Here is a 25,108-nt window from a genome sequence, read left to right on the forward strand (position 1 = left end):
TGTGATATAACTGTGGTCCTGTAAAATTACTGTTACTCGAGTTACTAGTTACCGTGAGTGCCACCTGCAGGTCCAGTCCAGAGAAGGATGAAGGGATGAGGAGCGGATGGATGGAGAGAAAGGGGGTGACTCTCTGTGCCTGAGCCCACTCTAGTTGTATGGACACACACACAAATAAACCAGACTCTCTGTGGTAGTGTGTGAAGTCTATAGAAAGGGTCTGACACCTGGGATGGAAATGGGATTTAAAAGAAAAAAACACAATTAGCTAGCATGATTTGCTGAATAGATTTTTAACATGTTTGCTTCTTAATGACTATCACATAAGTATATGTCTCTTAAAGTGACGGCTGAGAACCAAAAAATCCCATCAGAAGATTCAGTATCCCATGTAAAATATGTAAAACAGTTTGGTAATCTAAATGAGAAAATTATAATGTATTATTATTTTATTGCTCCATTTGTTCCTGAAAGAAAAAAAAAAGTTGCATTGTTTTGTTTGTTGGCAAGTTTTAATAGGCTGGCACGCCTCATTATTTTCAAAAGAATAATTCATCTTTTCCTGCTCCCAGAGGATTGAACAACTGAAGAATGAAGGTATTAATAAATACGCACTCAGCATGTCTTGGAGATGCAGTCACCTCGCCGTAACTAATCCACTTACTGTTTCTTGCTCCAGTCTGCCATGTGCAAGTCAGCTAGGAGCTGGTGTGTGGTTACACTGCTGTTTCCTAACAAGACACTTGTTGGAGGACTGAGAGCGTGTGTGTACTGCAGCCGCGGGGATGCAACAAGGCGCAGTGTTGGGTTTTGGTGTAGGTGTGGCACCAAGGTGTGGTTGATCCACTGCTCTGCATCTGACCAGCTGGATGAAGAGACAATGGACATTAGCATGGGACTGTGTGTGTGTGTGTGTGTGTGTGTGTGTGTGTGTGTGTGCAAGAGAAAATGCAGATATATATACAGATGTGTGATGCACAATATCAGAACACATTTTCAATTTTAATTTTTTAATTTTTGAAAATTAAACTTTAAAAAGTAATGGACTTTAGGTCATGAGTCTAATGTGTCACCATGGCAGAATTAAGGCTGCACCAATATATGCACAGACTTTATAGTGATGTCATTATAAAGTCTGTGCACCAATATATGCACAGACTTTATAATGACATCACTAGTTGACTGAATGATATACATGATGACATCATGCACATGAAATAATTTACAATACACATATTGCAGTTCTGTTTGGGATGTATTTGTTCATAAAGAGGCTAAAATGATAGTTTCTGCCATCCCACATATTTCTTGATCTACCATTATCTGAACCATCAGGCAGCACATGCTTGTTTAATATCTGAAGTAGGGCCGGCACGATATCAGATTTTCACTACATGATTATCATGGAAAAAAGAGATTGATATTACCTTGATATGTACTGAAAAAAATAGAATGATGCCATCAGTCAAATTCATGCATTTTGTCTTTTTTTGGCAATTGAATTCCACTCAAAATACAAGCATAAGGAGGTGGAGAGAGGGTCTGTAACCATAACTGCATAAAAATGTACGAAAAGCTTAATTACACCTAATGGATAATGAAAAGAAAACCAGATGCCATAGGGAGACAAAGTGAGAACAGAAATAATTAGAGAGACACTGAATAATTTACACTATATTATCATATGTGTATTGTTATTAAATAAAACATGATGAAGCAGCATGTTGTTATCATGCAGCACAAACCTGGAATAACCTCCCAGATGATGTTAGACAAGCCCCGACTCCAAACACTTTTAAGTAAAAGCTAAAAACATTCATTTTTTAAAACTGTAAATCATTAAGTGATTAATTTTACCTTTTATATATTTTTTCAAACTCTTTTATTGTAAATTTATATCCTTTATTATGCTGTATATTTCATTGCTCTGTAAAGCACTTTGAATTGCCCTGGTGTATAAAATGTGCCATACAAATAAAGCTGCCTTGCCTTGCCTTGCCTTATAAACATGATATATTTCATTTTTTAATACCCAGGTTATCGCCAACAGTGGTATATTGTGACACTCCTAATCAATAGTTATAAAGTTTTTGAGCTTTAATGGTGCATTATCTTTATGTACTAGGTCCTTGTCATTTTAGACCTTGCAACAGATTTAGAATTTCTGACTTTGACAACTCCTAATAGTAATATCAAAGACACTGTGGTTTACTGTAGTTCATTCCACCCATCTTCCTCCCTGCTAGCACTTCAAAAAGATACACTGAGTGAGTGAGAACATTTGATTTTTTTAATTTATTTTTTTGTTCACAACCACCTCTGTCACCGATGGCATTCACATCAGTAAAGTTGCTCTGTACCTGTGTACACTTGCATCATCATCTACGTGACAGTTGTTTGTGTTTGTTCCACATTTTTCTCCTCACTGACTTGGTCAATCCATGTGAAATTTGGCACAGTGGTAGAGGGTCATGGGAGGATGCGAATGAAGCAATATTACATCAATTGGCCAAAGGGGGCGCTATAGCAACCGACTTGAAATTTTAAACTTTGAATGGGCATATCTCATGCCCGTATGTTGTAGAGACATGAAACTTTGCACAGAGATGCCTCTCCTCATGAGGAGCAAATTTGCCTCAAGAACCCATAACTTCCGGTTACATAGATTTTCCGTCATTTTGAATTTTTTGAATTGGCATTTTTTGCCTATATTTGACAGGACAGTGAAGCATGACAGGAAGGATGGGAGAGCGAGAGCAAGGAAGACATGCAGCAAAAAACGAAGGCCAGATTCCAACTCCCACCGCTGCAACACTGCTTTGAACTACCAGTGCGCCCCACTTTTAAGTCAATACAACATATAAACACTTTAACTATCTGCCTTTCAACGTGCTACCTCAACTACTAATGGACACCCACTAACTATCCCACTATTGGCAATGGTTCTACTGTACTTTCAATAAAGCAATCGTACTATCAAATTCACAACAACTCTGTCTGAATACATTGCTCTTCTTAATGGGTTCAGTTGACTATCTAATCTGCAATTTCCTATGACCTGTATCCCAAACACACACCATGTGAAACTGTACGTGGGCAACTGTGCACTCAATGGGTATGGACTAGTTTGTTATATTTTAGAGATAATGTCAAGAACGACCCTCTCACCTGCCTTCCTACTTTCATATGCAGATTTCAGAGAAGATCGGTGGCATTGAGAAATGCATTTGCAAATCTACTCACCGGCTGCTACTTGTGTTAATTAATAGTCGACTTTTGGTAAGTTGGTATTTACATCTAATGTGAGCAGTATCTGAGTACACATGAACCGTACTCAATATCACCTTTTCAAATGGACCTGGGCACAGATCATCAAACTGAGCTTGGATATGATACACAGTGTTGAAGCTAATCAAACAAACTAGACTTTGGAGTGAAGTGTTCCCAGATCTGGGCCCAGGTCCTTGATGTGAAAGCCTCCTTCATCAAAGCATGTCGTCTTAATATGTCTAGTAGAGGAAGCAGAGTCCTGTTGTCAAGGTTTTCTACGGTATGGTATGCTGAATGTTGGCCTTACCCGCTGAGTGAGGTGAGGTTAGGGACTCCCAAGGGTGCTCTATGAAGATGGCGCCTGACAGTGGAGTGCAGCAGCCTGCCTTGCCTCTGCTCTACGCTGTCCTGGTAGTTCACCATCAGCACCAGCAACAGAAATAACAGCTGGCAGACACAGTGCTATAGAAAACATGCAGAGGATATTAAACAAAAAGCTTGATTCTTCTGGAGACAAATTTTCACTTAATTTGAAAGTTGTGTTTTATTCTTACCCTCATTAGTGAACGTAGTGCTCGGACTTTGCGGGCCTCCTCTTTAGCCTGCAGCAGCCCGTAGCCACACGGCGGCCGGACCTTCCCGCCATGCTCTCCGAATCCCCTCACCACAGTGGTCTCCTGAACCAGCTGGTCCTCCACCTCTGGATCCACAGGCCTCCACAGTGCCGTGCAGATCAAGGCCTGCACACACACCTGAGCAGGGAAGGCAGAAATTTAGCTGAAAGGAATTATCCACCAAAGATCGAAGAGTTAATTAGATGACCTGTTTGAGCTAACCTTGAGAGGTTCCAGCAGCAGAGCAGAGGTTAGAAAAGCAGAGAGAGCTGATACCAGCCACATGAGGACTACTGTTCTGGACAGGAAGCTGCCGTAGAGTCCCACCACGGCCAGGCATGCCCCTAGCAGCACAGCCACCAGGGGGTAAATCACACACAGTGCCCAGGGAGGGAGCAGCCAGCTGGGCTGACCTCGAGCAACGCCTGGGTTAGGGGAATAGAACAACAGATATCTCAAACACTGTTCACACCAGATCACCAGATAAGAATAAAAAGATACTGATTGGTTATTCACTGAGTGTTTCTATCCCATAGTCTAGTACAGTGGTTCCCAAATGGGGGTTACTTATTATGCAGTTGCCAGGGGAACACATGGAAAAGATTGCAGTGTTCATCCAAATGGGCTGTAAAATGGGGTTGCATGTGACATAAAAGTTGAGAACCACTGGTTTGGTACCTATGCGTGTGGTGGAGGAGGAGCGTGTGGAGTCAGGAGAAGGGGTCGGCAGGAAGGTGCTGGCCACAGAGTCTACAGAAAGCACAGACGGACACTTGTAGAGTCTTGTCCCATACAGGGAAGGACAGGACTGTGGATCGAGCCTGTGGATCTCTGCACCGTACAGAGACTTCTCCACACTCTGCTCTGACCAGCTGCTGCAGGAGGTGCTCCGGCTAAAAGTAAAATAGAATATTACAAGCAACACAGAGCTGCATGAAATTGCTTGCGCATAGTTTACAGATGTGATCCTTACGTGGTTGAGAGCGAGGAGGTGATTCGAGGGGAATCCCGGCCGCTGTCTGAGTTGCTGTTAGTTATATCTGCTGTGTCCTCTGCTGCTGATGCTATAGACATCAGCAGATCCTCCTCTGGTGTTGAGCACAAAAAAACACAATCAGACAAGTAAAAGGAATATTTCATCATCCAAATGACCATTTCTGACCATGACCATCAATTACTCACCCCATGTTTTCCTGAATTTAGAGAGAAAACTGATGAATGATCCATGCTGAACGAAGAATCCAAAAACCAAGAAAATTCTTGACGAAGTGTAGTGGTTTGTGTTAAACAACAGGAAAACTTTATCAAAACATCTGTTTCCAAACTGTCACATAACTCGTGCAGTATAATCCAAGTCTCATTTATCAAGTCCTACATTCAATTATTCCCAAACACATTTTTGGATTCTTCATTCAGTTTTCCTCACACGTTCAGTGTAACACTGGGTGAGTAAGTGACTTACAAATGATCATTGGGGGGTGCAGTAATCCTTTAACACACTGTATCTATCCATATTTCTAAGGATCCACTCTACTGTTAGACTGTTATTAGTTGTATGCAATGTGGGATTTTGTCTTTTGCATTGCAGTGCTGTAATTTCAGTACATTTTCGTCAAACCTACTTCTGCTTCAGGTGATTATTGTGTTTCGATGAAACCATACACTACTCACTGTGACATGACAACATAGAAATTCATGGCTGGGGACAAAAGACTTTCAGATAGCCTACATGTAGGGCTGCACAATTAATCAAATCAAATCGTCATATGACTAAGTGCAATATCCAAATTGCAAGAGCTGCAATTTTTTTTTGATAATGATAAAATGTGTCACAACATCAATTACTGAATGAAGCATAGTGGTGCTACAGAGATGCCCTGGCCTACAAGTTATATCTCAGACATAAGGGAACATGCTTGTTTGGTACAGAGTGTATTTTTGTCATTGAAAAGAAAACTCAAATGGCCGTTCCCACTAAAATTGCACCTGTTGAAATAATTTTTGGATATCATGTAGCCCTATCTACATGATTTATAAATTAAGTATTTCTGAGTTAATGCCATCAGTTTCTCACCAGACAGAGTCAGGAGCGTAGTCAGATTGTGCTTATTAGCTTGCACTAAGTTGGTGTTCATGGTGGAGACCATTTTGTCAAGGGAAGCAGAGGACTGATGAGAACTGGAAATGTCTCTTGAAAGGGGATAGGTGCAAAAGGGAGAGGAAAGAGCAGAGGGTGAGTCAGTGGAGGAGGGTGAGGTCAGGCGAAGCTGCATCAGAGCCTTTTTTCTCCTCAGCTGGCGGGTAGGGCCCAGAGTAGGAGAAGCCTTGCAGAGGTTGGGGGCTGGAGTTGTCTTGGTGAGGCCTACAGGTAGATTGAGGAGGCTGTCACAGGATGGCCATGTCCCTATGCCCCCCTCTTGATATGGTCTGTCTGTCTTGGGTGCCAAGCCAGACGCAGCCCAAAAGTCCAGAATACTGGAGTCAAACGCTTTGCTGTCCAGTAACTGCAGAAACCAGAGGAACATTTAGCAATTAAGAAGAAAAGTAATTAATGGTTTGTGTGCGTGCATGTGTATGTGTAAGTGTGTGTGTGCTCACAGATGAGGGACTGTCCCGGACTGGTCCGGAGGAGTCTGGGAGAGACAGGAAGGAAGGGCCGGAGAACTCAGATTGGCCGAGGTAGACGTCCATCTCCACAGAGTGACAAACAGGAGAGGGAGGAACTGACATGTCCACGGTTACCTGGGTTACACACACAAACACACACACAGAGGTAAACTGGTGCCTGAACATTTCTGAGTGTACATTCGCACAAAGGTGGAAACTCTCATTGTTATTGTTTCCACATTGAGATTAGACTGTTCGGCAAATAAAGCTTGGAGGCACATCTAACAAATCACTGTAATGACCTCTAATCAGCAGCACACTGGAGGCACGCGTAAGAGCAGACAAGAACAAACCCTCTTAAAACTCCATCTGCACACCCTTTCAAAGGAATATTTCAAATCCCAAAATGACCATCTACATATCAATTACACACTCCATGTTATGGTAAATTCATGAAGAAAACTTCAATTCTCGTGCAGGCCTCAATGGTGAACAAAGAATTCAAAAATTGAGAAATTCTTTTGATGAATTATGTCATAGAGGTCCATGTTTAACAACATCAAAATCATATCAAAACATCTGTTACAAAGTGTCACACAACTTGTCTGTACAAGTCTCATTTATCTAGTCGTATGCTCAGTACTTCCCACACAGCAAGACCTTTCCAACAGGAATTTGAACATAAAGTGAAACTCATCTATGCTCTCTCACAGTCAGACTACACTGACAAAAACAGTAATTTTACCTCACTGAACATGGAAGCTGCTGGTCTAACACTGCCTTGATCAGTTAGTTTGATTGTGTTATTGTGTTACTTTGCTGAATCAAAACTAAGCCAAAGTCACACAATAAGACAAGCAAACTGATGGGTCGAGGCAGTGGTAGACCAGAAGCTCCTGTGTTTGGTGAGGTAAAATTACTGTTTTTGTCAATGAAGTCTGGCTTTGAAGAGAGCTTAGATTACATCTTACTCTCCATACACTTTGATGTCGGAAATGGCTTTCTGTGGGAAGTACTGAGGATACAACTAGATAAGTGAGACTTGGATTATACTGCACAAGTTATGTCAGACTTTGTAAAAGAATGTTTCATATAGTTTTGCTGTTGTTAAACACGGACCCTTATGACTTTAATTCATTGAGAATTTTCTCCATTTTTAGATTCTTCATTCACCATAGAGGCATGTAAGAAAAACAAACTCTTCTTCACATGTCAACATAACATGGGCTGAGTAACTAATATACAAGCAGTCATTTGGAAGTGAAGTATTCCTTTAAATAATACATCAACATGTCAATGTGTCATATGAAACTGATTTGAGTTATATGGGGACAGGGTTTCTGTCAGCAGTATAATGAAAATAAAGTAGCTTTAAGTTGTTTTAAGTTACCTGACTGTGAGCTTTTCTGAAGAGGAAACAAAGTAAACACTGGAGAGGAAACACCAGTAACGCAACAGTCATTCCTACGGCAACCGCCTCCACGTTAACCAGCAGCTGCGCTGAGATTGGTCCACTTGTGGCAAAGACACACAAATCAATTTAATCCTGTCAACTCTTCAGAACGTACTGACAGACTGGTTTATATCTGGAAAATCTCAAATTTAATACGATGAAATGACTGAAACAATAACAAAAAGAGCACAAAATAAAACACCACATTGTATTATTGATATTATATTACCTTAACCAGTATTTCATTTTTAATAAATAAGTAATTAAAAGGACTCTATCTTTATTGAAATGTTATTGAATCATTTGGAGAAAAAACACACACACAAAAAAACACTCAAAAATGCAGTAATTTCACAATTTCTACATTTTCTGACTATTGCTGCAGTATTTTTTTCATTATCATGAAATGATTTGGGCCTATAATCCACCCTACCTGTGCCCCTCTGTGCCAACAGCTCCATACCACAGAGCCCCCAGTGCCAGGTAGAGGTGCAACATGAGAGCACTGCATGTAACCCTCTGACCCCTGGTGAAACGGCTGTGAGCAGGGCGTTGCCACAGCGACAGCCACAGGTGGTGCTCAACCATCCCAAACGTCAGCTGGGAGGTGAAGACCCGTCGGAACAGAGAAAGTTCCTCTGGACCTGGAGAGTTGTCAGAAAAACACACCTCACAGCTAATTCATTAACAACAAAAAGTGAGTGTGCATGAAGTACGCTGACAGTTGAAAGTAAGTGTATGAACTTACATGAAGCAAGAACTTCCTTCTCCACTGAGCCGTTCTTGTGATTCTCCACAGAGAGCCAGTCCTCAAGCAGGAAGAAGAACATGTGGTCTGTCTGAGGGTCCCAAACCACCACATGCTGAACGTACCAGGATGGGTCCAGACCTACATTTACATATAAGATACTCATCTACATTTACATCCAGAACATAGTGCTATTCATCAATCTAGATTGTTTTGGTGTGAGTTGCTGAGCATTGGAGATACAAGCTGTAGAGATGTCTGCCCTCTCTCCAATATAGTGGAACTAGATGACACTCTGCTTGTGGTGCTCAAATCACCAAAAAAGTACATTTGAGAAACTCAACAGCAATGTCTCTTTCCAGAAATCATGATCTGGTTGCTCAAGAAAATCCACAGACCTTGTTGTGAGCAGTTCATTTAGAATCTTTTGTCTTTCTACCAAACTACACCCATATCATCGCTTAGAAGGAAGAGTGCATCTACTCATGGATGAGAGGCTCGTGCTTGTGACACCACAAGATGTAGCTGACCTGTAATGTAAGCTAGCTCGGTGGTGCTAGGTGAGCTAGCAGTAGATGCATGCTTCCTTCTGTATGGTGATATAGTTAGTGGGTGAATTTCAGTGGAAAGAAAATAGTTCCTACATGAAACTGCTCACAACAAGATCTGTGGATTATCTTGGGTAACCAGATCATGATATCTGGAAAGAGACATTGCTGTTGAGGTGCTTTGAGCACCACAAGCCGAGTGCCATTGAGTTCCCTTATATTGGAGAGAAGGCAGATATCTCTACAGCTGATATCTCCAACAATTGGCAACTCACACCAAAACAATCTAGATTGATGGAGAGCATCACAGGTAAGAGGAAAAATATGTATTTTTGGTTTTACGGTGAACCGCCTCTTTAAAATTTTATCTTTATTTGGAAAAATTAACCAAAGATTTGGGACTGACTCAAAATGTTACTCTAAAAATGTCCTACATTAATTGATTGTATTTGGTATTGATCCCATAGGAGATTATGTGGTAAAAAAAAAAGAGTTGAAACAAAACCAATTATTTATTTATATATTCCCATGCACCTGTGTTATCATGCCAGATTCGAATTTTCCAAACTTCTCCCAGGTTTTCATCCGTCTCCAGGTGAAACTGGTCCAGACTACCACGCTGAAATGCTCCATCCCTCTGCAGATGGCGAGAGCCACTCTTGTTCACTCCATACAGGCTGATGCCAACATGTGCTGTGGTACCTGATGGGCACATTAATCATTTCCATCATATATAATTTCATAAATTCAAACATGAAAATGCTTTCATTACTTATATTTTTGTCTTCATTTTTCATTTCTACATGGTATTGACTTGTCCTTGGCTGACCTGCTCCCCGCCTCCAGCCGGTCTTGACCAGCACTCTGTAGTGGTACAGCCCTGGTCTGCCACACAGAGGGACCTGGCTCAGTCTTAAGCTGTCCAAATGGTCCAGTTTATGGGCAATGAGTCCCACCAGCAGGTGAATCAGAACCAGGACAGCACACACAATCCCCACCACCATGTTACGCATGGGACCGCCTGGCTGCACAGATAAGACACAGATGAAGGCAGAGGGGTAAAAGCCTGTTGATGACTATCCTCTCACTAATCCTGACTTTGCATTTGGGGAATTCAGAATATATGCACAAAATAACAGATGTAATTCTTTGTGTTCTCACATACCGGTGGCAACAGAACAACGACCCCAGGGTGAACAAACAAACTGGCCCCAAACATGGTGAGGTGCTGGGTGAGACAATGTGCTGCATGGAGTGTGCTGCCCTCCAGTGGCTGTAGTCCCTCACTGCTCCAACGCCTCTCCTTCACACTGTAGTACTGGCACAGAGAGCTGAACACACACACCGACACATGGACAGGACCGCCGTCGACCAAAGACGAGGTCAGGTTGACGGAGAGAGGTTTATCTGTCCCGTCCAAACTGTCGAGGAAGAAAATTCAGTCATTCTTCTTTACTCAGCTAAATGAGCAGTCGGACAGAGCACTGAGTTACAGAAAAGAGCGTGACTCACAGTGGAGACAGAAATGTGGTTTCCTCTGTGGAGGTGGTCGGAGCAGAGAGGGTGAGAGCCCACTCTCTCACTAGGGAATCCTGGGATGCATTAGTCCCTGGCACCGTAGAACTCACTTCTATCTTGACATGTCCCAGACTCACTGGAGTAGCTCCTAGATATGCATAATGCAGTTTGAAAACAGCCTTCCTAATTTATAATTCATGCATGAACTCACAGATATACAGTAAGGTTAATTAATAATCATGTAGGCGCTGCATGATCGACATTAAAGATAGTTCCCTCTCATTGCTTAACAGATGATTTCAGACATCCTGAAATGTCATGTGTATACCACATCTTCCAAGAAACTGCCACAGCCACTGACATTCAGTCACGAAAATGAATTCATACATTAAGTCTGTTGGTTATTACCTTGTTTAAGATGAGGTAAGGGACTGCACTAAAATATTTTAAACTCAACTCTCAACCTAATTGCCAGAAGAAAATGTTGGAATGTAAGTTTCTGGAAACCACAAATACATTTGTACATTTCATACATGTTATATCAGTTATTCTAACATGACATAGTATATGAGTTGACTGTATTATCGGGAGGTGGAGGGGATGGTAGATGGTTTGACAAAGTGAGACACCTGCCAAGCTGCAGACCACTGTTTGAGACCGATTGTGATTTAGAGTCATTGTTGTGTTTGTAGTGGCTTTTTAGGCGCCAAGCGTGAGTGCTTTGTAGCAACCCACTACTGCTTTTCCAGCCATGACAGTGCCATGAAAAGAGGCTGTTTTTTTTACAGAAACCTCACTGCGTTTCCTGCTGGCATAGCGGCACAAACAGCAACTGTTTTTTTACAGCAACATTGCTGTGTTTCCTGCCTGGATAGTGCCAAGTAAAGCAGTTGTTATTTACAGAAACATCACTGCATTTCCTGCCAGGATAATGCCATGAAAAGTGGTTGTTTTTTATTGAAGCATCACTGCTTTTCTAGCCAGGATAGTGCTAAGAAAAGTTATTAGTTATTTACAGAATCATTGTTGTGTTTCCTGCTGGGAATAAAAAGGGTGTTTTTACAAAGACATTCCTGTTTTTTCTGCCAGGTGCCCCCCTGTTTGTGCCCCCAAAACCAGGTGTTTTTTAATCAAAACATGATCCATTCCTAACCATAACCAAGTGTTTTTTTTTCTACAAACTGAACCACATGTTAAACACAGCAATGTTGAAATGTAGTTTCAACATATCTGCCACATAATAATGTCCAAATGTATCTGTGGTTTGCAGAAACTTAAAATGGCAACATTGTTTCTGGCAATGTGGTTGGAATTCTTGTTATGTTTATTAAAAAGACAGTTTACAAGCTGATATATTTTTATTCTAAATTGATTCTTAAAATGTATGACATTTACTGCCCTCCAGTGGTAGTAAGTTTCCGTTGTGACCAGCTTTTTTTTTTTCTTTAAATTAAACTAAAAGCAACAGTGATCCATTAAAAATAATATATCATATGACTGTATGAAAACTGGTAACTCATGATGAGCTACAGGGAACAACATCAGGCTCACCTCACACCTATCAAAGTTTTTTAGTGAGTTTCAGCTTATTGTTTAGCAGTCCAGCCAGCAACTTGACTGTTTTGGTTCACTCTCAGCACCCTCATTGCATTGTATTTGGCTGCATTAGGCAGCTGTTTCAGGGAAAAAGTAAAGAAAAAATAGACTAAACACTAGCTGCGCAGCACCAAACAGCAGACAGATAGTTACTGACTAGTTGGTGAACGTAGCAAAGCATTTAGCATCTTGAAGCGCCAGATATTTTTTAGTTAAGAGAGACCAAAAACAGAGCTAAAAGAATACTGAATAATAGAAATATTGTCACATATGTTAAAATCACAAAAACAAAACAACAACCAAAACAAAAAATGAAACAAAAAGAAAAACAGTGAAATTCTGCTGCAGCATTCATTGGCCACGTGGGGGCAGTAGAACACTCACTGACATAAGTCATTGATTTGTTAAAGGGATAGTGCACCCAAAAAATGAAAATTCAGCCATTATCTACTCACCCATATGCCGACGGAGGCCCTGGTGAAGTTTTAGAGTCCTCACATCCCTTGCAGAGATCGGCGGGGGGAGCGGCTAGCACACCTAATGGCAGACGGCGCCCCAGACTAACGTCCAAGAACACAAAATTGAAACCACAAAATATCTCCAACATGCTCATCTGTAGTGATCCAAGTGTCCTGAAGCCCCAACATAAAAAGTTGTTTGGAAAAACGTCATATGAACTCTGTTTTTAGCCTCACTGTAGCCTGTAGCTCTGACTGCTTCTCTGTGCTCCGCACTCACGTGTGCGCACTCAGGGTGATTGGTGATGCACGGTCTCTGAAGAGCAACACTCTCGTCAGTACTGATGTCCAGATTCTCAAGTGCAGGCATCGCCAATTCCCAGTCTGAGCAGCAAAGACTTTCCTCATCCGTTGGCATTGCTTTGCATTTGAAACAATTACACCACCAGGTTTCCAGTGCTCGACTCCAGTATTCTGTGGCTGGCTGAGGGTTAGGCTCATGAGCTCCAGCGGCTGCTTCATCCAGTAGCCTGAGTTCCATCCGTATGCTCGGGCTCAAAGAAATACAGCTCAACAAAGAAATGCTGTTCCTCCTCAGTTTCAAAGTCTACAGACATGTTGGGCTGTCCTATGCTAAAAGGCCGTAGTGCAAATTATCTTTTAGCTACTGTGGTTACTGTTGTCTCTCCCTGCGGTGCACGTGTCACGTGATGTAAACACGGGTAAGCAAAGCTCATGCTTTCACTGGTCTCGCGCAGGCGCGCACACGTGAACGCGGAGCACAGAGAAACAATCAGAGCTACAGGCTACAGTGAGGCTAAAAACAGAGTTCAAATTACGTTTTTCGAAAAACAACTTTTTATGTCGGGGCTTCAGGACACTTGGATCACTACGGATGAGCACGTTGGAGATAATTTGTGGTTTCTTGGACGTTAGTCTGGGGCACCGTCAGCCATAAGGTGTGCTAGCTGCTCCCCCCGCCGATCTCTGCAAGGGATGTGAGGACTCTAAAACTTCACTTGAGCCTCCGTCGGCATATGGGTGAGTAGATAATGGCTGAATTTTCATTTTTGGGTGCACTATCCCTTTAAGTCAAATGTGTCAGGCAATGGGTGCCTACTTACACAGCAAGAAGACAACTGAGCAGCTTTTGCATTCATTTGAAGCTGTGAATGTTATGTCCAGTATTCACTGTCCTTTGAGCTCTTTTTTTCTTCTCCACCAACTCCTGAAATATCCGGATCTTTGTGAGATGCTTCACTTTATATACCCTCTAATTAGCCGCTAACTTTGTCTGCCTGGTGTTTGGGGCTGGACAGGTAGTGTGCTGTGGGTTATTAAAACATCCTTCTGCTACCACTGGAAACAAGGATTTTGAGAGTGGCAAAACTTAACCAAACCAGTAAAGTTATGGGGCATAAAACCAAATAATAGACACAACGGCAGACAGTAATGCCTCAGTTTTCTAAAAACCCCCCCAAGAACTTAGGTCATGAGCAGTGGTGTGCATGGGGGGGTGGGGGTGGAAAAACGCTCGCTAAAGTGCCCTCCTGGGAGCCAAATGCGTGCTAAAGTGCTCTGCTGGGAGTCAAATGCGTGCTAAAGTGCCCTCCTGGGAGCCAAAATGCGCGCTAAAGTGCCCTCCTGGGAGCCAAATGCGTGCTAAAGTGCTCTGCTGGGAGCCAAATGCGTGCTAAAGTGCCCTCCTGAGAGCCAAAATAGGCGCTAAAGTGCCCTCCTGGGAGCCAAAATGCGTGCTAAAGTGCCCCCTGGGAGCCAAAATGCACGCTAAAGTGCCCTCCTGGGAGCCAAAATGCACGCTAAAGTGCCCTCCTGGGAGCCAAAATACGCACTAAAGTGCCCTCTTGGGAGCCAAAATGTGTGCTAAAGTGCCCTCCTGGGAGCCAAATGCGTGCTAAAGTGCTCTGCTGGGAGTCAAATGCGTGCTAAAGTGCCCTCCTGGGAGCCAAATGCGTGCTAAAGTGCCCTGCTGGAAGCCAAATGCGTGCTAAAGTGCCCTCCTGGGAGCCAAAATGCGTGCTAAAGTGCCCCCTGGGAGCCAAAATGCACGCTAAAGTGCCCTCCTGGGAGCCAAAATGCACGCTAAAGTGCCCTCCTGGGAGCCAAAATACGCGCTAAAGTGCCCTCTTGGGAGCCAAAATGTGTGCTAAAGTGCCCTCCTGGGAGCCAAAATGCGCGCTCAAGTGCCCTTTTTTTTCTTTTTGCCCCTGCCCTTCAAAAAGTCTGAGCACGCCACTGGTCATGAGTTATTAGAAAGATACAATTACAAAGACATTCTACATATGGATTTTAAATAGATACAACTTGGCTCTGTACTCAACAAAGGGGGTCCAGAAGTGCATAGCAAAATAAAAATATAAGCCATTAAGGTCAAATGGTTATTGAAAAGTTTAAAATCTGGAAAAAAAAACAGAACAGGTCCAGAAAAAGAAAGTACTGTACCTGGGTCCAAGCTGAAGTTGAAGACTATATATAAACCTGCGTTTTCATCCAGTCCATCCACAGCTTTGACTGTGAGGTTCAACCGTCCTTCAGTGGGGAGCATCACAGTAAGACATGTCCCATTCCCAGCTTCACCTACCCTCCCATCTCCACCCCCAGTGTCTTGTCCCACAGGGTATTTGTTGGGCAGAGTAACCCGTATGGCCTGTTCAGGGTCTAGATCCTGGATGTGTATGGGTTGGCCCTGAGGCGTGGTGAGCTCCATGGCCACCAGAGCAGTGGAGATTGGAGGGTCGGCTGCAGTTAGCAACGGGTTGGATCCCAACTCTGCATCCATATCAAACAGCAGCTGCACCACCTCAGACTTCTGACTCTTCAGGTGAGCAGTGAGGGAGGTGGGGATATGAAACTGACATGAGCGAGAACTCTTGGATTCGTCAACTGACTGAGAGGGGACGATCTGGTTTTGGTTGGACTGGTGAGTGCAGAGGAGGTCGGAAGGGTCTCCATGGTAACCAACTGTGTTGACATAATCGGTGGAGAGCGAAAGGGGCACCTCTCCATGAACACGTGAATGCATCAGAGAGTGCATCAGGGCCCTTGCGTGACCCAGCGCTGACAGAGCGATTGCGGAAGCTGACTGCAGAGTGCTTGAGTAGACTGGGTGAGAACTGGAAGCAGACTCAGATACAGCTGCCAGGGTGCTACCTAAAAACACAGAGAATATCGAATATTCATCCATTTGATAAAGTTTACCATCAGCACATGACAGTTTCACACAGGAGATGGTGGTTGGTCAGCACCTATGATATTAAGGATGTTCTGTCCTGTTTCCACAACTGACAGAACACCAGGACTCATCTGTTCCTCCATGACATGGATCATCTTCCCCACAGCTTCCAGAACCTTCTCCTGGCACTTTTCACATAAGAATTCACTTGGAACAGCCTCGGGAAAACAAAGAAAATTAAGACTTGAAAGATTTGAAAAAGAGGTAAATTTTGACAATTATGATTACGCTTTTTTGTTGTTGTCTTTTTGGTCTGGTTGTGTGGCTGTGTTTGCATGACTTATTGTGTGCAGAATCTCTCAATGTTTGAGATGCTACAACTGTTTCATATGAAGCATTTCCATGGTTACTGATTCCATGTTAAATATTTTTGGGCTGTGAGTAATGAGGAAACAAATTAGGCAGTTACTTACAGTGGACTGTGACAATGCTGAGCTAATCTGATCAACATCAAGTAAGGAGGACACAGGGAGAGAAGCCAGGGCTTGGGTCACATTTTCCCGAATCTCCCTCCTGTCCATGACCTCCCTGGCAGTCCGTCCAGACTCCATCTGTGGACAGTTGGGTGAAACTGATAGTCCATATTCAGAGCAAATCGGAATCTTTTAAGATTTTGCGCTAATGATCTTCAGTTATTCTGTTACAGTTATTCAGAATCAGTTTAAAGTGTCATTTCATCCAGTGGCAATTGAGATATGATACTGATTTGGTGCCCAGTAGGTCACCTGGTAGGGTGGGTGCCCATCACATGCCAAGGTGCACCGCGGCAACCCAGGTTCAGTTCCAACTTGCAGCCCTTTGCTTCAAGTCGTTCTCTCTCTCCCTCTTTTACTCTTAAGCTGTCCTATCAAATAAAGCCAAAGTCAGAAAAAGAGAGATATGATACTGACCTGATTGAGTTGGCTGGTGAGGGCAATGGAATAAGGAATAATCTCTTGAGGGTTGCCATGTTGGACCAAAGCCCACAGCTCTGTCTGGCTTTTGTTTCTGAGCCACTGTCTGGCAACTTCGTCCCTTACAGGAGTTTCAACTGCCAGCGTTCTGTAGAAGGGAGCAATCAGGAAAAAATATGACAAAGACATCAGGCACTAAATGACTTTTCTAACCTTTAAAGCTATATTATGCAGGACTTGCTAGTTACTGTCTGTTAACGGCATCACCTTCACTGGTGAAAGCCTACTCCAGATTAACACTTGTTTTGAAATGAGCTTTATCTGCTTAGCGTTTCACCTTGCTTTACTTGCATTTTTTTTTTGCACTGTGTATCTTTCTCTTGGATGTTGTTTGCCTACGGTCTGGCATCTGGTCACTAACTCACCTGCCTGCTGTGTCCAGAGATGTCTTGACCAGAGCAAAATAAGAAGAAAATCAGAAAATACAGGCAGAGGGAAGGGTCTCTGCAGATAGATACAGCAGCAGTTCATAAATGATGAGAGGGATTACTTTTATACGAGTCTACTCATTGTTTTTTAGGCAAATCCTGCACAGTTAACCTTTATCTAAATTATAAAATGTGGTAGAAGGTGTTGCACATAACAACAAACAGAATTGTGATGTTTATTTTGCTACATCAAATCCTGATAGCTTACCTGTTCAGAGCAATGACCTTTGCCCCTACATGGTCCTCTACCAGCAATGTAACTGTGATAACTGATGTGCTTCTTTCTTGCCCAGGACTTCCCACTGGAACCACGCTGCCAAATGTTGAACGAGTACCCCTAGGGTACATGAAAGATAAAGACCTCAAGTTTGACAGGAAGCAAATCCAAACCCTATGTCTTAAAGGTCTAGTGTGTAGGATTTAATGGCAAAGCCAGTGTTTGGCTTGGTCATTCTGGGCTACTGTAGAAACAACATGGTGGACTCTATTGCAAACAAACATAATTATGAAGATTATATGGCATTACAATTCTGCCAATAGATGTACCTAAATTCTACACACTGAATCTGTATTGCAGTTTTTAACATACATGTAATGATCACACTTGCTTGCCTATTAGTAGGTGTAAGTTGAGGCCTGTATTCACCTGTACAGAGTGAGCAGTGGGCACTTTGTACCAGTGGGCTGGCATGGTGCTACTTGGAAGGTATAGATCAGCTGAGAGGCCCTGCTATCATCATATTTCCACCCTGCCAAAAGACAAATTACTATCAAGAGACTTGTCAAATCAGAAGTGCCTGCTGGTTTTTCACCATTGAAACTGACAAAACTATCTATGCAAACTAAATTTAGTAACACTTCTACTAAGACCACATTGTTACCTGAGCAGTTGAAGGTGACCACCGTCTCCAGCAGATGTATATCTGACTCTGGACTGAGATCACACAGACCTCCGTGTGGCGGATTGTTAGGTAGTATCGTCAGGCCTGCGCTGCCCCACTGCCCTCTGTTGGGCTGGGATACATTAAGAGTGAAGGTATACCTGTGTACTGGCTGCAGGACACCTGAACGCACCACCAAGTTAGGAGCATGTCTCCCTGTAGAGGTGGCAACTTTGTCAAGGTCAAGGGTCCTGCCAGTCTGGTCCTCAGCACTCCATTTGTACTGTGAGAAGACACATACATGAATCACACTAATTCTGAATGTTATATTGTCTGAATATATATTTATATTTCTTGGTTGCAAATAACAAACCGTTGTACTGTTCATTTATCCACCTAATTAAGCATGGCTGAGACTGAATATAGATTAATTCATTAATAAATTCATTAATTCATTCTCTAAGCAGATGAACATCAAAATTAAAAAGATAATGGTTAACGGCTGAGACTGCAGCAGTCAAAGCTCTGTGTGATGACTTTTTCTTTCCATTTGTACTGTCGGGACATTTCATGGGCCTCTTTTTTAAATGTTTTGCCCTACGCTATGATTTTGACCTTTACTTTCAATATCTGCATTTTCTTTGAGACCAATATTTAACAGTCACAAACATTGGTGAAATTTCAGTTACTTTAAAAATGACTTTACATGTAACCTTAAAGTATATCCGAATCGTTACCTGAGCATTGTCGTCACACTGTCCACATTGTCCTGAGAGGATGATGGGGCTGCTGTAACTAATGTGGTGAGGGGAGGACAGGACAGAGCAGGAAACACACTCCACAATCACAGGAAGCACAGGAGCTTCACACACTGTCACCTAAAGATAAGAGACAGAGGTACATGTGATAAGTGTCTTGTTCGACTAAATTTGTTGGTTTGCCCATGGTAAATTCTTTCATAATTGCCCAAGTCTCCAAACCTATTCCTATTTGCAAGAGATATTTGATGTAATTTCATATACCTTTTCTCAACTGAACTGCGAATACAAGAAAAAGACAGTAAAAGTGTATTCTAAAGTGATAAAGCATGCTTTTGTGTTAGATTATGCGTAATACTCACTGTCTGGTTGACAGAGGCAGGTGTCCTCCCTGCTTTGTGCACAGTGAGGGTGAAAATGTAAACTGTGCCCGGGTGCAACTTAGTGCTGAGTACAGTCATTTTCCTGCTGTTACTCCCCTCAGGCGGTTTTACAAAATGAGACTCTGTGGAGTTCTGAAAATACAAACATCCAGGTGTTAGTATCACCTACGTAGAGCTCAAGTGGGGAGATAACTGTGTATCAAAAAAAAAAAAATCTTAAAAATCTTACACTTCCTTATCCAACTCATAATAACTACACAAAAGCTGCTGTAACATCAAGAGGACTTTACCACTGTCATGAAGGTCCAATGGTACTGCAGTGCATCATCGACTCCTGGTTCTACATCAGGGTCTTGAGATTCAGATCCATCCAGGACGAGGTCACTGAGGCTGGGCCACAGTCTGTATGATCCTCCCTTAATGACAGCTACCAGTGGAGAGTGGACCACTGTAACACTAGTTTTTTGTTGGACAAGTAGAGGAGTTCCCTCAAGTGAAATGGTAAATACCAAGCAATACTGTCCTATATCAAGAGTATGCTTCGGGAGTAAGAGAAGAGGTGAAGATGCATCTTCCTGATTTCTAGGAATAACTTTGTCATCAGGGAAGTTGGTACAATCTGACTCTTTGAGTATCTTCCATAGGTACGTCGCTTTGTAGGCAGAGCAGTTAATGTCCACGCTTGCTTCAAAGAAACTTGGTCTAGACCTGAAGATCGTAGACTGGCTCTGGACAAGAGAAGCTTGGGGGGTTGAACATTGGAGCTCCTCCACCTCCACGTGTCGCTGTGTAGACACTTGGCTGACACTGTTGAGAACTTGGACCATCATACTATATTTCCCAGGAGTATGATAAGTATGATTGACTGTGCTTAAATCTGTCGTCAGTGCCTCAGTTGAGTCTCCAAAGTCCCAGTGGAATCTGGGATTGCTCCCTCTAATCACTTTTGCAGAAAACCTGACAGCATGTCCAATGAATATTCGTCCTGAATGACAAACAAGCTTGACTTTCTTAACAGGCCACTGAACTGTGGCAGTATCATTTACCGTCTTGGAGCAGATTCCATTGGTGGCGAGCACGCTAACAGACAATGAACCACTCTCTGGTGGGGTAAAGAGCACTTCTTGTCCCATGAGCCATGTGGGCTCAAACCCCTTCAACTGAAACATCCAAGTGTATTTGACTGGAAGTCCACTTTCAACTTCTGCCTTGAACTGGATCGCTTTCAGAGCCTCTAGAGTAGCCAAACAACAATGCACAAGTCGCAAACCTTGAATATGCTCAGTAACTAGAATGTCTGAAGAAACCTCGACGCTACCGACCTGGTTCCAAGCCTTCACTGTAACTAGATGCGTCCCTGCTGGAAGGCTTGATGTGGTGAACCACCCTTCCAGAATGCCCTGACTATGAATCCAGTCTTTGTTCCTAAATGTTATAACAAAGCTTACATTGCTTCCTTTGGAGATTGTTGGAATAAAGGTAACTGCTTCCTTGGTGCAAACAGATGACTTGGAAATGTTCAGCATTAGACCTTTGATTGCGTCCTCAACTGTGACACTGTGTGAAACCATCTGCCAATTTATCCCATTGGAGACATTCAAAGACACCTGATAGATGCCTGCACTTGGAAAAGTGTAGCTACAGGTCTGATTAGTAGCACTAAAAGGCATAGCACCTCTAACTTTCCAGTTCCAGTGCAGATCACTACCCCTCTGAATACGCCCATGGAGGTAAACGGCAGCACTTGTGGTGACATAAAATGGATGCTTCTTTCCTTCAATTTCAAAGTCCACCTTTTGGACCTCCTCCTGAACATTAAACTCTGTGGTGACATTGCTGTGGCTGAGCACATTCTGAACTGAAACTTTGACAAGACAATGTCCAACACTTGTAAATGTGTGGAGAAGAAAGGGCATGTGTGTTTGTAGGGGTGAAAGATCAGACGTCACATACCAAAGGTACTGTAAGTCTGACCCAGTAACCACGGACACAGAGATATTCACTAATTTCCCTGATGCCACAATGTTTGATTGTGTTGTAATGTGTGCACCTGTTACACGTTGTACTGCCTCTAAAGAAATAATGCTTTTGGCCTCACCCAACTTGTTCAAAGCTCTTAGCTGAACTGAAATCCTGCCGGGAGCTTCAGCTACAATATGAAAAAGCTCTCCATCACCAGTAATTTGCTGGTTTATTCCGCTCTGTGACACAAGCCAGTGATAAGTGACATTGGAGCCCTTGGTGATTGAAGCAATAAACATCAGTTCCTCTTGTGTCGGTACATATTTCGTGTTTGTCATGTTTTGACATGCAATCTGAAGACCCTCTATTCTTTCAAAGACCTCAATTAAAATAGATGCCTCCTTTCTACTCACCAAGTTCTGTGCTATAACTCTCACTTGATACACTCCTGCTTTCAGGAAAGCAAACCTAAACTGATAAGTCCCCTGTTTGGTTGAGGTCATACCATCCACAGTCCAGTAATAGTTGGTGCTACTGATGGCACTGCTAATTGCTGAGATAAGAGTTTCTTCTCCTACTACAGCATACGGCTGATTCGTATGAAGTGAAAGGTCTGAAATAGACGGTAAAACGTTAACTTTAAGGGTCACAGAATCACGGCTAACAGCATTAAATGCTGTGGCAGTGACTGTGAACTGACCCGTCGAGGTAAACATGTGTGACGTGTTTAACTTCTGCTCCACCAGGGATCCATCTCCAAAATCCCACAGCACTGAAACATTACTGCCAGTGCAACTAGCAACCCAAAATGATGCTAACGTATTGACTGTCAGTGTGCCACTTTGGCTATCATGTGCCACAGACAGCTTACTTACAGGGTTCTGAATGATGATACGAGCGCTGGCTGTTTTGTTGTTGACTTTGTTACTTGCTGTTACTGATACCTCTTCAACACCTTCATCTTTAAAGATAAAACACTTGCGAGTGTTTTCTGTCACAGCAGTGAGACCAGAGGGGCTGATAAACCACTTAAATTGGTAACCTTTCATCTGCACAGGAGAAACTAACACCCTGAGGCATACCTCTTCTCCTACTGCCACTACTTCCTGTGATGACTGCACTGTCATGTTGGTTATTGGGGCTTCAACACAGATAGTCGTATTAAATAATACAGATGTAATAGAACTAAACACAGTCAGAATTACATGAAAAACTCCTTGGCTATGAAATTTGTGCATGGCCGTTGACTGCCCCCTCACTTCAGTCAGAGGTGAACCATCTCCAAACAGCCAATGGAAAGTCAAATTGGATATGTTCCCACTCACCAGAGCAGTAAATGGTATGTCTTTTCCACTCATGACACATTCTGTAGGGAGAACTCTGCTAACAGTCAACTTATAGACCTCTACACTCATAGACTGATGAGCTTGGCTGACAGAATTCCAGACAGTTAGATTGACTGTATAGATCCCTGGTGACTTATAGATGTGGGAGATGGTACCATCTGTGAGGTATCCCTGAAGGGCCCCATCACCAAAGTCAAATTTCCACATGAGACTCGTACCAGTGGCCACTGTAGCTCTGAAATCTGTAGCAGAGCCAAGTTCACTGGGTCCATCGTAGCTGACCATCAATCCTGAGATTTCCTCCATAACTTCCACCATGAGCCAGGCAGTCAGGACTGTAAGAGTGTTGTTGGCACACACTGTGACATTATAAACTCCTGCAGATGTAAAAGTGTGGTTGACTTTATGGTGGACGCCTTGGACTGCTTCAGAGCCATCGCCAAAGTCCCATGTGTAGATGATAGCATAGGTGGAGGACTCTGCAGAAGCTTCCAGAAGGAGAGCCTGTTTGACGAGGGGCACCGGAAGGGAAGAGGAAATGAGGAGGTGATTTAATTGTGGGCGGACACTTATCTTCATGGATGCTTCAGTGTTGTCATATTGGTTGGAGACTTGGACATGAAGTGTGTAGTCATCTGCATAAAACAAAGATGCAGTGAAAATGATTTTACCTTGATGGACTGAATAATAAGAACAAAGCACATTTTCTACCAGTTTCATTCTTGTCACCAAATGTCACCAAAATAAGGGATGTTCCAATTCTACGTTAAGTGGGCTTTTAAGAACCCAACTTTAATTTTAGGGACAAATACACACAGAACATAAATTATATGGAAATTTAGAGAGTTCAGACCTCCCCAAATTCAAATGTCCTATCTTGCAATGTTAAAAAAAGGGAAAACAATTTGTGTCCACCCTGTGATATGCATTTTCTCTAACTTTAATGGGCTCTTTCTTGGCCCATGCTACACCCTTGCACCAAGCTTCTCAAAAACCAGGCCAGTATGTTTTTCATAATCCTGCTGACAAAATAGCATAAAAAAGACAGTACCAGCCAACCCAAAATATTAGCAAAAGGTTAATTTGATGCTCTTGTAACTTGCTGTATCTTTAAAGCAGTAATTAACTTGCATTAATTGACTTTTTGGCCACTTGAGGAGGCAGGAGAAATAAGATGTAAAAACAAAACTGTCATATAATCACCTCATAAAGTTAATACAGTGATCTTGTTAACACATTACACATCCAGCAGACACGAAACAAAATAAGCATGAATTTGTTTCTGTTCACCCAATTAAGTCCAAAGTTCAAGCTTCTCTGGTTTCTTTTGCACCAACTCCTTAGGGGAAATAAATGGCTGCTAAATGCTCAGCTATGTTTGCTATTGCTATTGTTATTTTGTCTGTTGTTTGGTGCTAGGCATGTAGCATGCAGTGGGTTTTCCCCTCTCACTTTACGTGTGGTCATTTAATTTTATGTTGTGTGTAAAAATATTGGTAAATGCAGCTTCAATAGTTTTTGTGAGTGTGTTTACCTGGGATGGAAAAGGTATAGTTCACTGAGTCCTGGACATACACTTGCTTCCCTCCTCCCTCCATAAGCCCTTCCATGGTGTGACATGGAGCAGACTGGCTGTGGAACACCTTGCTACTGCCATCCCCAAAATCCCATCTACACGATATATACCACATGGAAATTTAGAATAAACACACAAAACATTACTTTAGAAATACATTTTAAGAGGTAGTCTTTATTTTAAAGTCAGGGGAATAAAGCATGCCATCCCAGTGGTTGTCTCTGAGCATTTCTGAGGGCTATATGTGAAAATGCAATACCTTACCTGAAAGTGACAGGCATTGAGATATCCACTTTGACCCTGAGGGTGTAGAGGTGTGTAGCACCCACAGCTATGACCTCCCTGACTAACAGGAACTCTGGCTCAGCCATTGGGGTCATTTCATCAGCAGACAGGAGGATTTCTTGACTCTGAGTGCTCACAGGGTTGGAGGCTGTCACCTAACAGAAAATAACTGGTTACTTAAAAAGAAAGTAACTGAAAAATGTAACATTACAGAGAGAAATAATGTATCTTACCTTGAGCTTATACTTAGCAGGTTTCTTGAACACCACACTATAAGATTCTCCCTCATGGGCAAACTTCTCCAGGTCGTCAATCACCCACATGAATTTTACTGAGGAACCGCTCTCCACTTTGGCTATAAATGACTACAATGTAAAAACAAACATGAAAAAGATACCAGTATCAGAAAATTTATATTCAAACTACAGTTTAATGCATGTTGGTGTCACAATAAAGTGGTTGTTTGAAGAC

General features: G+C 42.6%; 1 protein-coding gene across 1 annotated transcript in view; it reads right to left on the reverse strand.

The window, feature by feature from the left end:
* The window catches only part of pkd1b (polycystic kidney disease 1b), a 37,139-nt gene that overhangs the window by 6,992 nt on the left and 5,039 nt on the right, over positions 1–25,108 (reverse strand). Inside the window, exons 8-36 of the mRNA XM_078163380.1 lie at positions 24,871–25,002; positions 24,617–24,792; positions 24,311–24,447; positions 19,759–23,411; positions 19,448–19,600; positions 19,065–19,205; positions 18,328–18,610; positions 18,093–18,195; positions 17,655–17,783; positions 16,956–17,106; positions 16,479–16,616; positions 16,079–16,223; positions 15,276–15,983; positions 10,753–10,906; positions 10,406–10,661; positions 10,070–10,265; positions 9,775–9,942; positions 8,693–8,833; positions 8,378–8,588; positions 7,882–8,005; positions 6,483–6,626; positions 5,959–6,388; positions 4,858–4,972; positions 4,563–4,777; positions 4,107–4,309; positions 3,825–4,022; positions 3,578–3,732; positions 665–865; positions 53–227 (exon numbers count right to left, since the gene is read on the reverse strand). Coding sequence (XP_078019506.1) covers positions 53–227; positions 665–865; positions 3,578–3,732; positions 3,825–4,022; positions 4,107–4,309; positions 4,563–4,777; positions 4,858–4,972; positions 5,959–6,388; positions 6,483–6,626; positions 7,882–8,005; positions 8,378–8,588; positions 8,693–8,833; positions 9,775–9,942; positions 10,070–10,265; positions 10,406–10,661; positions 10,753–10,906; positions 15,276–15,983; positions 16,079–16,223; positions 16,479–16,616; positions 16,956–17,106; positions 17,655–17,783; positions 18,093–18,195; positions 18,328–18,610; positions 19,065–19,205; positions 19,448–19,600; positions 19,759–23,411; positions 24,311–24,447; positions 24,617–24,792; positions 24,871–25,002 — 9,135 coding nt within the window. The remainder of the gene's footprint in view (positions 1–52; positions 228–664; positions 866–3,577; positions 3,733–3,824; positions 4,023–4,106; positions 4,310–4,562; positions 4,778–4,857; positions 4,973–5,958; positions 6,389–6,482; positions 6,627–7,881; positions 8,006–8,377; positions 8,589–8,692; positions 8,834–9,774; positions 9,943–10,069; positions 10,266–10,405; positions 10,662–10,752; positions 10,907–15,275; positions 15,984–16,078; positions 16,224–16,478; positions 16,617–16,955; positions 17,107–17,654; positions 17,784–18,092; positions 18,196–18,327; positions 18,611–19,064; positions 19,206–19,447; positions 19,601–19,758; positions 23,412–24,310; positions 24,448–24,616; positions 24,793–24,870; positions 25,003–25,108) is intronic.

The sequence above is a fragment of the Epinephelus lanceolatus genome, chromosome 21, assembly GCF_041903045.1.
Source record: "Epinephelus lanceolatus isolate andai-2023 chromosome 21, ASM4190304v1, whole genome shotgun sequence".
NCBI lineage: Eukaryota > Metazoa > Chordata > Actinopteri > Perciformes > Serranidae > Epinephelus > Epinephelus lanceolatus.